Genomic DNA, 14,021 nt, shown 5'->3' on the forward strand with positions numbered 1-14,021 from the left:
TTTAAACACCCAAATCGTGATCGTTCATCTGGATTTGAGTTCAATGTGTACGTTATTTGGCAGGGTTTAAGGGGCTTCCTGTTAAACATGTACGGTATATAATGTAACGGCAGGGTTTTAGGGGCTTCCTGTTAAACATGTACGGTACATAATGTAACGGCAGGGTTTTAGGGGCTTCCTGTTAAACATGTACGGTACATAATGTAACGGCAGGGTTTTAGGGGCTTCCTGTTAAACATGTACGGTACATAATGTAACGGCAGGGTTTACGCATGCATGAACAACACAAAAATATTTTATTTTCAATCCTTATGATTCCAAGTAATCAGTTTATTTATTATGACAGTTACAATATTTACTAAAACGTCATTGCGTGGATAGGATCTAGAGAATTTTAAAAGAATAAGGCATAAATGATGCTATGAACGTATAAGGACTAAGTATTCCGTGACCGGTGCATAAAAAGAACTGTGATTTCAGATTATCTTGCACGAAAAGTTATTTGGAATACTCAGTATCATACGAGAAAACAATATTCAAAATGAGAAATGCATGATCTCGTTCACGTATACCATCCTCTACACTTGGCAGGGTACTGAAAGGGAAAAAAAACAAACAAAGTCTGTGCGAGTTAAAATGCTCATAGCGTTTTGTGGTTGCATTTGGTGTTCTGTCGTATTTCTTTACAAGTTATTCATTTAACTATTTTAAATGTCGTTTTAAAACGTGCTTCAGCCAGATGTTATTCAGATATGTGTAACGTGTAACGACTAAATTTGTTTCTCCTTGAAAATAGATAACACTGCATTGATTTTAAAAGTGCTTTTACTTATAACTTACCGTCTTCCAACCTTGTAAAATACCATTCAAGTCCATTAACAAGTCCAAATTTTACGCCTGTTGTTATCCATAGATCCTCGACAATGTCATTTAGTGGAGCTGTACTAAGAGCTGTCGGGTCACGTAGGAAAAAACCTAGAATGATTTTGCCTTATAGGTTTTATACGTTTACAATATTTTACGATGATGAAGATAAATACAAAGTGAGCATGTCTTTTGAAATACACAACAGAGCTCTGTTTTAAATAAGATGGAAATTATAAATAATTATGCGATTGTTTAAAAGTAAAGGAGGCAAGAAAAAGTATAATAACTGAAACACTTTAACAGGAGAAGGTATTCGTGTTCAACTATATAAAATAAACGCTGCAAAATGTCCATACTTAGCCTCGTGTTGCTTGGTGGACACTCTGTATTACCGGCATAGTTTGTACACTGTATTCTCCAAATAAACTTCGTCGGACAGCGAGACCAGTATGCTTCAGTTATAGTATCTGTTATAATAAGGTATTAAAATTGTCATCCTATAATACAAATACAAATGCATACAAAAGTATTAGTCAAAATCAACAGACCACTCATGGTAGGAGTATTGCCTCACATTTGGCGTTCACATTTATCATACTTCTCCTTCATGGTAGGAGTACTGCCTCACATTTGGCGTTCACATTCATCATACTTCTCCATCATGGTAGGAGTATTGCATCATGGTAGGAGTATTGCCTCACATTTGGCGTTCACATTCATCATACTTCTCCTTCATGGTAGGAGTATTGCCTCACATTTGGCGTTCACATTCATCATACTTCTCCATCATGGTAGGAGTATTGCCTCACATTTGGCGTTCACATTCATCATACTTCTCCATCATTGTAGGAGTATTGCCTCACATTTGGCGTTCACATTGATCATACTTCTCCATCATTGTAGGAGTATTGCCTCACATTTGGCGTTCACATTCATCATACTTCTCCATCATGGTAGGAGTATTGCCTCACATTTGGCGTTCACATTCATCATACTTCTCCATCATGGTAGGAGTATTGCCTCACATTTGGCGTTCACATTGATCATATTTCTCCATCATGGTAGGAGTATTGCCTCACATTTGGCGTTCACATTTATCATACTTCTCCATCATGGTAGGAGTATTGCCTGATATTTGGCGTTCAAATTTTATCATATTTCTATAACATGGTAGGGGTACTGCCCCATATTTGGCGTTCCAAATTCAATCATATTTCTGTATCATGGAAGAAGTACTGCACATATTTGGCGTTCAAATTCAATCGTATTTCTCTATCATGGTAGGAGTATTGTCCCATATTTGGTCATCAAATTTTATCGTATTTCTGTACCATGGAAGGAGTATTGGCTGATTTTTGGCGTTCAAATTTTATCAAATTTCTCCATTATCTGTGTTTTCAAAGGGAATCACAAATCAAGGTTTGCAAAAAGTAGGGTATTACAATTTTTAAAAATAACAGAACATTCCTCCGTCAAAGTATGTTTCATTGTCATGCATATTTATGAGCGAAATTGCCATACTCATACAAATTATAAATATCACTACATCAGTATCGAGAATTAATTGCTGAATGACTCAAGTTAGAAATGAATTATGACACGTACTTTAAACGCACCTATGAATGTCATGCTCCACTTGAAATTACTAGCCTATGATTAATATCTTGTACTGTATTTGAACGAAATTAATTATCTACTATCGGCAGTTGTTGGAATTGCAAACGTCCTGACGTCGCATCACAAGGAATGCCTTTCAAGTCAAACGTTTATTCAAACTGCACTTATTTCATAAGATGACGTGACGTACAGAAACCATCGAGCGTTATGACTTGAAGAATGTTTTGCCTTTCCGGTCCAAAATACTGTAATTGAACCTGCGGATTTTCTTACTGTACATTCTGATGATAATAGAGATTTGCTTTGACTGATACATTTCTTTCAATTTGTGTTGAGAAATTAAGTATACATACATAAAATCTAATTCATAGACTTGAAATATTACTTGCAGTTTTTGATCATGTCTTTGCATGTAACATAACTAATATATAAACTAATGTGTTACGTACCGCTCCCAGACACATAGGTAAACATAGCTGAGTCCGTTCCAGGCTGAGTGGATAGGGATATATTGAATTGTACGCATTGTGGAGCTCTGCAAAAGGAGACGCAGTTATCAAATTTTGAGTGTCAAAATATGTGGGCATTGTGAAAAGACAAGCGAATAGAAGGCTGTGTTTACACTTTTTGTCATTTCTACTCACAATTACCAAATAAATCCTATTTACAATGAATAATGAATTCATGCCTGCCACAATGGCTTAAAATATATACTGTTTTACTAATTACATCAACTAAAAGATAAAAGGTAGTTTATAGGGCGGGGTGTTTGGGGGGAAACAAGAATGAATATTCAACAGGGAAAGCCACGTTCCTAAAACGTAGTCTCTCCACACACAGTAAACCACAGTAGCGCAGACACGCACGTACAAAAGAGAAGATTATAAACAACTTTGCCTATCAGTATCTTGTTAGCTCTCACATGACGCATTATTGAGATATCCTGAACGAGCCAGCAATATACATTTGTATTAGGCTGTGTCTAAATTCTGAATGCGGCAACAATACACATTTGTATTAAGACTATGCCTACTATGTTTTAACACTGTGTACGCATTTAGAATTAGCTTGAATATCAAAATATATCAAAGTATATATAAAAATATTGAATATACGATAGAAAGCACCTATTAAAGTGAATTCTATCCCAACCCGATTTATTTTCCTGTTCAAAGGAGATTTAAATTGTATTTTATTATGCAAACAACCACTGTTAGTACGACACAGTTATTCCGTCATAGCGTCAGACGTCATAGCGGCACAAAAACAGACAAAATGTCGTTGATGTCGTTAATGATGCTGATAATGATCATTGTTAGATTCGAAATAATATACAGTCTAACCTGTCTTAAGCAGCCAGCAAGGGGAAACAGACAATTTGGCCGCTTAAGCCAGGTGACCGCTGATCAGAGGGGCAGCCAGTATATATATATTTCAGACTTCTGACGACTTAAGCCATTAGGCCCATTTCTTTTTCGTTTTACACTTATTATTTTACCAGGATACATTGACGTGCATTTGCCTTCGCAATACGATTAGTCTTCTTAGCAATCAACAACTCCGGCTTTTTTTGGACAACAAAATGTATCTCTTACATTGATTTGCTCTTGAATAAAATGATTGTCTTTCAGCTACGCCCTCGTGATATAATTCCTTTGCATCTGAACTCCAAACAATGATTTCATTCAACGACAAATCACCGTTTTGGGTACTTTATTTCCTAACTATAAACGTGGAATAACTGAATAAAGACAAGCAAGGTTTTCCTTTATGTTAAATCCATAGCGGTAATGCATATTGTCATACCTCTAATAAGTAGGTTTAATGAAACTGAGTTTGATATCGTACAGCTTGGAGTTGCAATAGGCTTCTAAGGGATATGCTTTTAGTTTCGATTTGTTGCACATATCAAAATTGTATGTCATTTGCTACCAACGTGATTTATTTTGTATAAGTGAATGTTTGGTATCAAATTCACAAGCGATATTTTAGAAGATAAAGATTTGAGATAACAACATAAGATTTACAGGCGGTAGTTTGTGAGAAAGAGATGGGATATAAAAAGGTAGAAGTAACATGTATAAGCTTGGAAGATAGATGATGGGATATAAGAAGGTAGAAGTAACATGTATAAGCTTGGAAGATAGATGATGGGATATAAGAAGGTAGAAGTAACATGTATAAGCTTGGAAGATAGATGATGGGATATAAGAAGGTAGAAGTAACATGTATAAGCTTGGAAGATAGATGATGGGAGATAAGAAGGTAGAAGTAACATGCATAAGCTTGGAAGATAGATGATGGGAGATAAGAAGGTAGAAGTAACATGCATAAGCTTGGAAGATAGATGATGGGATATAAGAAGGTAGAAGTAATATGTATAAGCTTGGAAGAGAGATGATGGGATATAAGAAGGTAGAAGTAACATGTATCAGGTTGGAAGATAGATGATGGGAGATAAGAAGGTAGAAGTAACATGTATAAGCTTGGAAGATAGTTGATGGGATATAAGAAGGTAGAAGTAACATGTATAAGCTTGGAAGATAAATGATGGGAGATAAGAAGGTAGAAGTAACATGTATAAGCTTGGAAGATAGATGATGGGATATAAGAAGGTAAATGTATAAGCAGAAATTAAGGAGACAGATAACGGGAGATAAATACGTAGCATTTACAAGCGGAAGTTTAGGATGTTGGAGACGGGGCATAAGAACGTAACATTTACAAGCGCGAAAAAAAAAAAAAAAAAAAACACTACAAAAGGATGTTTAAGAGATAGATAATGGGAGATAAGAATGTAAAATGTACAAGGCAAATGGCTATATATAGGCTGCTGATTTCTTCATTTAATATCATTTGCGTTATAACTGAAAGAGAAATAGTGAGTTTTACGGATTATGGTCATATTTACTTTATTTAAGTCTGCGAGCAATGACGTGTATTTATCCTTGTGATGATACATCACAAAGCTCAAAAATCTAACAAATATTTAGTTAAAACATAAGGCTTTTTACATATGCTCTATCGACATCATATGTATGCCCTACTTACTGTCCAGTACAAGTTCGCCAGTATAAGTTCTCGCTGAGTTTTGTTATTGTGCATTGATAATTCAAATCTGGAGTGAACGGAGCGGGCACTGGAAGTGCGAGGTACACTTGTCCTAGTCCGGTACCAATTACCTAAAACATCAACAACAAAACGCAATAGTTTGTTCAATCACATAAGTCATTTTCGCAGCATAGTTCAAATATATGGAACAGAATTAGGGCAAAAACTGCATTGTGCTTTCGTACATCCAATCTTGCGATTTACATGTATGCATTTGTGATTCTCACGTTCACATGCTTCCTTCGGACATCCCATTTTGCATTGTTACATGAGCATTTGTGCATCCTATGTTTACGTGTTCCTTTCTGACATTTATACATGCTTAATTGTGAGAAATGATCTGTGCTTCCTTCATTTTTTCTAAAATATTCGTGTTGCTTTCGGACATGCTATAATCTGACAAACCACATCCATCATTCATTTTATTTACTAGTGGTTACTTGCACTGTGTGTTCTCTGGAGCGTCAACGGTGTATGCTTATTGATGAAAAGAACATAAGTGGTTCTTTAAATGTTTAAATGCAAGGAGTTTTGATGCTTACATATAAAATTAGCTGTGGGTTACGATGCGTTGTGACAACATACCTTTTTTACATTCTCAAATTCTTGTTCAAGTGGAGACAACACCCTTGCACTAAAATACGGAAACACACGAACTGTACCGAGAGTGTTAAGACTACATGTCCGGTAACAGGACAAATAACAAAATTATATTCTTATCTGAATCCAAGTGAAATAAGCATTGTTTTCGAAACACTACCTTTACTATTGTGTAGTTAGCAGATATTTATAGCGCGCTTTAAATAGCCTACACAACAAAATTATGTCAACTGAATTAATTGTCTCCCCACATACGCAGACGAGCGTATATTTGATAGCCTTAAATTGAGATTTAATGTAGCGCTATATCTGTATCAGTAGTTTTTTTTTACTTTATAATTTACGACTCAAACGCGGTATCACCCGCAGAACCAAAACATTTTAAGACCATTTGTGCATCGTGTTTACGTGTTTCTTTCTGACTTTCATACATGCTTAATTGTTTCATTTGCATATCATGGTTACTTCTTCATTAGTCTATGACATTATCTTGCTTTCGGTCATGCTGCAATGTGACATGCATCACTCGGTGTATTAGCTTGTGGTTAACCTAGACACATCTTCCCCATGTGTTTATGTTGTCTATATGCTGATGTTATGTACAGAAGTGGCTCCTGGACAGGTTAAATGTGCTTACTCGTACGCATGAACAACTAACAAAGTTTTAAACAAACATAATCTCACTTGTCACAATACAGAATGCAGCATAGCACTAAGCATAATGAGGTTACCATAATGTACATTTCTCATTATGATACCAGAGGGCGCTTTTATATTTGTGCTCGGAAGCTTCCGCTAAGTCACGGAAAAAATATACGACACTACGCATTTTAGCTATGTGTCCGGTGACCGGACCTAACCTGTTTGATTTGTCTAGACGTCCGGTAATCAAGTTTGAAAAGGCCTGTGTATCATCAAACATGTACGCATCTTATTTATTGCATTAATTCAATTGAGATACCATTCGTTTTAGCTCGACTATTCAAAGATTTTTTTCTAGGTTAATTACCAACCACACTAGGTCAAGTCTTATAACTCTGATATGTATTTTGGCCAAATTAAGCCCCCCTTTGGACTTAGAAAATCACACGTGTCTTCGGGGTGGGTTATAAAACTAGGTGATATCTCTACTTGAACAAGGATTTGAGAATGTAAAAAAGTATGTTGTCACAACGCATAGTAACCCACAGCTAATTTTATATGTAAGCATCAAAACACCTTGCATTTAAACATTTAAGGAACCACTTATGTTCTTTTCGTCAGACACAATCAGAAGACCGAAACATAATGAAAAAAGAGAGTTGAAGATCAAACATACGGTTTCAATACATCTGCAGATGTCTCTAAATTAATTACATTCCGGTACTTACAACATGTGTAAATGTTGAGTTCTGCTCAACCCGGGGCCAGAGGGCGTGAGCGGTAGCTTGTACTTCCACTACCGTCAATGAACAGGCTTTACAACATTTTCGTTTATGTCGTGTTGGGCGACCTGTGGTTTTTCACTTTTTTTATTTTAAATCAAATATGTAGTTCAAACTTAAATTGCCCATCGATCAGGAACTCGTGAATATTAAGAGACAACAGCTGCCATCTCAGTTTAATTGGAAAATTGATGTTCTTAATCAGATAGTGTGAACATGTCAAGTTTTGATAAATGAGATGTAAACAGCTTGCTTTGAATGAAGTGATTGGAAATGAATATGGTAAATTTCTAATTGTAGCAAAAAGACAAATCTAAACAGTGAGAAGGGAAAATTAAAACAAACAAGTAAAGCAAAGTATATTAGAGGGAACTCGCATTAGAAAGGTGGCAAAACTATCACTTGAACGTTTCAAAAAGTTAATTGTGAGCACCAAACCTAAGTCTATACCTCCCTTACGTTCTAAAAGTACGGCACAGGTAAATACAAAATACACACAAAGGTACTCCTCATACAATAATGGTTCCAAACAGAAGGGAATCCACGCTAAAAAATAATGATAAAATACAATACATATTGCATATCCGTAGCCGCGACCGACCTATAAACCGGACCAGTTTATTTTATAAGTACCACAACACTGTTGACCCATTTAAAACGAGGAGTAACAAAAGGCATGCTATGTAAAACAACACACAAAATTGTCTGTGTAAACTTTTATATAAAATAACTATTAAGAAATCATAAATGTGTGTATGCAATGCAGTTGCAGAAGACAGCGCCAAAAGAGAAACAGGCAATTCCATCCCTGTTGAATTTAACTACCTATGTTTGAGTCTACCACCTGTTCCTTCAGACACATTCAAAGAGAAATGCGAAGCGAAAAAAGTAAGAGGGCTAAACACCAAACGTGCGGTTTTAATCAAACATGCTCAAGTAACAGTACCATGTGAAATTTTGAAATACAATTCCACATCGTTCATGTACTCGTACACATGTTGATGATGAGTTTTGAATACATCAATATTTTGATTAGTGAGGTGTAAACAGCTTGCGGTCTGTAAATTCTGTATTTGTTGAAAACAAGTCGTTTTGTTGAAAATTAAAGATAAAAGAGCCTTTACAAACTCAAACGTATCTAACATGTAAAATGCAAATAAAGCAGATTGAGTTCATTTGAAAAAAAAAGAAAAAAAAAAAAAAAAAAAGGAAAAAGTGTTTACAATTTAAGAGTTAATGGCCTGCAATACTTATACATAATAAAATGATTGAACAATTTTATTTCTAAAAAGTCTTATAAAGTGGACAAATATGTAATTATCTTAAATATAAATTCATACGACGTTGTATGGTATTATTAAATTTGGTTTACAAGTCCACATATGAAGGTTCTGTTACCTTCTTAGTAAGTATTGCATACTAATATATCGTAAACAACTGACACAATACTTGTTTATAGATTAATTAAATTGTTATTTTCACCCTTGAAATGACTAGTGCATATCAGAACCAACGTTCAAAATTATGACTAATGCAGAGAAGTAGAGAACGAGAAAAAAGGACATCTGAAATTTATAAAACTGCTGGTGCTGAAGCTGACATGTATATAGATAACAGAAAAATAAGGATGTAAAAATAAAACGGTCACCTTTTCGCACGTGCTGACGCCAACAGTTTTAATACGAATAAGTAAAGAATGTATAACGTATATACTTGAAATGAGAAAACAGACAATTTATTCTCGAGCATGTTGAAATAGAGACATTGTATTGTTGAAATCATTTAAGCTGTGGTTTATTTTTAGAATGAAGTTCAACACATTTGTTCCGAAGGACAATACAAATGCGATAATTATTGTAACAGTTCAACGGGTAATGTATTGCTTAAAATAGAAACAGTGGAAACTCCTCAGGTCGCCCAACACGTCAAAAATGAACAGACTCGGTTTGATTGAGCCTGTTCATGGACAGTAGTGGAATACATAGTACCTTCCAAGCTCACTAGCTCTGGGTTGAGCAGAACATTTGCACGTGTTAAAAGCACTAGATATCCGTAGCTATGTTCATAGGCGGTGTACATCTTCGTCCCATTCGTTCAGTCAATGCCCAAGCTAATTGAGTTTGCAACAGAAGCATATATCATAATTTCAAATACGCTCAAGTTATAATTCATACAATATGACAATTAAAAACATAAGCAGAAAACAGTATTTTAATCGATCGGGTAGTCGTTTGGAAACCTTTTGGTGATAAGAAAATATTTTCATATTATAATAATGGAGTCTGTTTATTTCTATATTGATTAAAAACGCTTCCCGGCACTGCACGTGTCTATCCAGCATACACGTATATGCAACGGCTTTGTGGAATGGGCAAAGCCGTAAATCATATATCAATTAACTTTGGAACGTTGTGGTTAATACCAGTAAACATTCACCAAAAGAAATAACCCGCTATCCTCCATTAGAAAATCGTAACAACTCTGTAATTGGACTTCTAGAAGAAAAAAAAGCTATGTCCAGCATATATTTACAAAAAAGCAGTATGCCAGCTCTACCTTTTTGATACGTTTGTTTAAGCATTTGAAAGGGCTAATTTAATGTTAGAAAAATATGTAGGCCGACACAATTGTTCTTATTATGTTTAATATATGTTCTTATTATATTTTGCATTATTGCAATATACTGTAATATTTTCTATACATACAAAATACAAATATTTGATCCGTATAATTTTATGTCTCAGTGTTTTGAAACGCATAAAATCATAAAACAAGAAATGGTAACAAAGAGTTGTTTGAATATCTTTACGCCTGACAAAATATAAATTTGCCTGACAATGTGTGAAATATGGCATTTTAAACAAGTTTGACTATCTGTCTGCCTAATAAAATGCAAATTTTGCTATACAATGCGTGAAATGTGGTATTTTAAACACTTGTTTTGCCTAGGCAGTACAGAGGTTACGATTTTATACTTACTCGTGTAGGATTTTTTCTATATCTAAATATATACCTGAAGTATCAGAATTCCAAACACAACGAGTTATTCAAAACAGAATACATTTCTTATCATTGTCGTAAGAACATTTACAATTATTGCAAGTTTATGAGATTTTTTCACTAGTTGTAGGTGCAGACAGATGGGAATATCCAGCTCGAGGGTAACTATTTAGGCGATAACGAACTCTCATCTACAGAAAGAGTGTCATCTACCCAGAGGCATAATAAGTTTTCCAGCAACGGTGAAATTGCCGGAAATCCCATTCCGGTATATAAGAAACTTTAAATATGTACCTACTTTAGGCATATTATCCTCTTCTACGGTAAAGTTATTTTGACATGAGTATACATGCGATAAACATAAATTACGTAACAACTTATATTAATATGATAACAAATGTATTTAATGTGTCTAAGATTTGCATTGGCACATAAATCGGGTTGTAAGTAAGTATTCCTGATTCAATTCAGTTTCATCAAAAAGTAAATGGCGTGGGTTTTTATTTTACAAACATATATTTATAATAGCTTAGAATGTGTCGCATTCCCAGTGTAATCTAGCATTATATTCTTGAATAATCTATTTTTCGGGAAAAAGAGTATAAAAGCTAAAGCATTTAACATAAAAAGAATCGGAAAACATACATTATGTAAATAATATCTTGAACAAACTTTACTCTTAAGCCATTTTGATTACTTACATGTAGTGACATCATTAAAGACGCTTCCAATCCTAACAATTAATAAAATATTTTACTCACATTGTTTTCAAAGTATTGTAGTGATAATAACTTATTTCTTTCCGGAAACCTAACGTGATTCAGGTTTAATGGTCTGCCGCATGACTTTCCAGAACTTGACGCATATACTCCACACGTAAAGCAAATAAATGCAATTATTCTGAATTCCATGTTAAAATACCCAGTTTGCTCCTTCGTATAAGACTGTATGAAAGTAATGTGCTTTGCTATGTGTATATTATTTTGTATTCTGATCAGTCTATTGTAGTGCAGAGATTTGATTGGCCGAGGAAAGTGTAGGCAGAAAAGGTTTAGACTGAACAGAGCGTATTGGTTTTTTTATCGAGAATGTAGCAGACTGAAAAAGACATGCAATTAAACCTTGAAATTGATTGTCGATATATTTAATGAACATAAGATATTTTAACCTTTACCATGCTGGACATGATTGATTCTGGCTTTGCGACCAGTGAAGATCATGATCAGCCTGCACATCCGTGCAGTCTGATCAAGATCTGCACTGTTCGCCATTCACCCGCCCGCTTAGCTCAGTAGGTAAAGCGTTGGTCTACGGATCGCGGGGTCGTGAGTTCGATCTCGGGCTGGGCGTATGCTCTTCGTGACTATTTGATAAACGACATTGTGTCTGAAATCATTAGTACTCCACCTTTGATTCATGTGGATAAGTTGGCAGTTACTTACGGAGAACAGGTTTGTACTGGTACAGAATCCAGGAACACCGGTTAGGTTAACTGCCCGCCGTTACATGACTGAAATACTGTTGAAAAACGGCGTTAAACCCAAAAGAAACAAACAAACTGGTCGCCATTCAGTCAGTATCCTTTTGGTAAAAACCCCTTTTAACAGTTAATGGTACTGTCCAAACTGAAAAATGGACAAGTTCATTATAGAAATTTAGGAGGGTAAGGGTTAAGAAGATATAGCACATATTTTCATGAGACTATTTTAACAATTTTAGAAAAGGGTATATTTTATAATTAAGGTAACAATTTGTCTGATGTTAAGACCTTGAACGCTCGGTGAAACATAAACTCCATACTTTATTTTAACGAAACAACTATCCAAAGTCGATAATTGCCGGGAACTTAGTGATGATATGTAGACAGCATGAATATGTCAATATCTTAATACTTGAAATGTAAAAAAGCTTGGTTGGAATGAAGGGACTGACAAATTTGTATCATAACAATCCACTGCAGCAGTGTGTACATCTGGCTTTGTGAATGACTGATATTTACATTTAATTTAAAGGCATAGAAAGTACACAATCAGACGACAAAGTCATAACAAACAAATAAAAGAACTCACTCGATGGGGAACCGCTTACGAACGTTCGCAAGGTCATCACTTGAGCAGTTACTTGAAAGTATGGAAACAGGACTTTCAGAATCAATAAGCATTCCACCCTTATCTTGTCCTATAGCAATTTTTACATAATAACAGGATGCTTTTTCTTTATACTAACACTTGTAAGCTGCTTAACCTCAGTACTTTCACATATTTATTGACCTCATTTTTCACTTATTGGCCCATTTATATTTCTGGTGACTGAAGTTTCGGCCACAACCTCAGTCCGATCTAGTTTTCCTGAGACGACGCATTTTGTTTTGCGTAACAACGACTTCCAGTATGCCATCTTTTGTTACAATATGTACAAATAATATCCCCAGCACCAGATTTCATGTTACTGTTCTTTTGAACTGTGAACCTCGTGTTTCATTCTGAGACCCTGTCATGCGCGGGGCACCATACTGTACAACGGAGAATGAACTACTTGCATTTACATTTGAATTGTATCCTTATCTCGCACGGCCGTAATTATAACTAAGGCGTTCCAACGAGATATGTATTGGTCTCTGGTCATAACCTTTAATTTTGCCGTCATTTGTTGCAAATTTTCGAGAGTGCAATCAGTTTTCAATTTAATTGGTCTAAGGGACGATATACTGTAGACAAACCATGTTTTCACTTAATGATTGGGTTGTCAATCAATTTCGTAACTTTATTAAGTGATCCTTGTAAAGTAGCATGTTCAAACACTTCACTAATTGCTTTGTCCAAAGTGGTTGGGTGTAAAAATTGCACATGGGTCTGCAATTCAAAGTTACCTTAGCCGTGAATATATTGGTCTAAAATACAAGACTCAGGGGCAGTACTGGGCATTAAAGAAAATGCTTTTTGGCCAATTCATTGCAATGCCTATCCTTGTTGCAAAAATCGATGCGAAATACTAACTAAATCTTTTAATTAAGACATGTTTGATGTCAGATTTATAAGTTAAATGAGTTGGAAGTAATCGTTGAGCGTTTCTTCTCAAACTGACCGATAACATACATGCTTTCTGCTGCTCACCCCATGTATTATATAATCGGCCCATTCACTGGTAGAACCATCGACCGTATCTGGTTTTATGCCCTTGATCATACTAGGTTAGGTACTAATAGTATATGTGCACAAGTATTAGTTACTGGACCACTGGTTGTCACAGGAATATATACGTGTTCATGAAACTTGTTTGGTTTGGTAACACAAGAGGTGATGAGTATGAGTCATTTGCTTGCGAAGCACATACTTGAAAGCTGGTATGTGTAGACTGACCTATATTTACAGAAGAATACATATAGAACAATATATGAGACAA

General features: G+C 35.2%; 1 protein-coding gene across 1 annotated transcript; it reads right to left on the reverse strand.

The window, feature by feature from the left end:
- Positions 1-294: 294 nt before the first annotated feature.
- LOC128548602 (uncharacterized) lies at positions 295-11,631 on the reverse strand. Its single transcript, XM_053523924.1, has 6 exons — positions 11,381-11,631; positions 5,536-5,666; positions 2,934-3,019; positions 1,224-1,334; positions 841-975; positions 295-595 (listed from the first exon to the last, which is right to left on the reverse strand). The coding sequence occupies exons 1-6, from the start codon at positions 11,528-11,530 to the stop codon at positions 579-581; spliced, it is 630 nt and encodes a 209-aa protein (XP_053379899.1). The 5' UTR covers positions 11,531-11,631; the 3' UTR covers positions 295-578.
- Between the last annotated feature and the right edge of the window lie 2,390 nt (positions 11,632-14,021).

This window comes from Mercenaria mercenaria, chromosome 14 (assembly GCF_021730395.1).
Source record: "Mercenaria mercenaria strain notata chromosome 14, MADL_Memer_1, whole genome shotgun sequence".
NCBI lineage: Eukaryota > Metazoa > Mollusca > Bivalvia > Venerida > Veneridae > Mercenaria > Mercenaria mercenaria.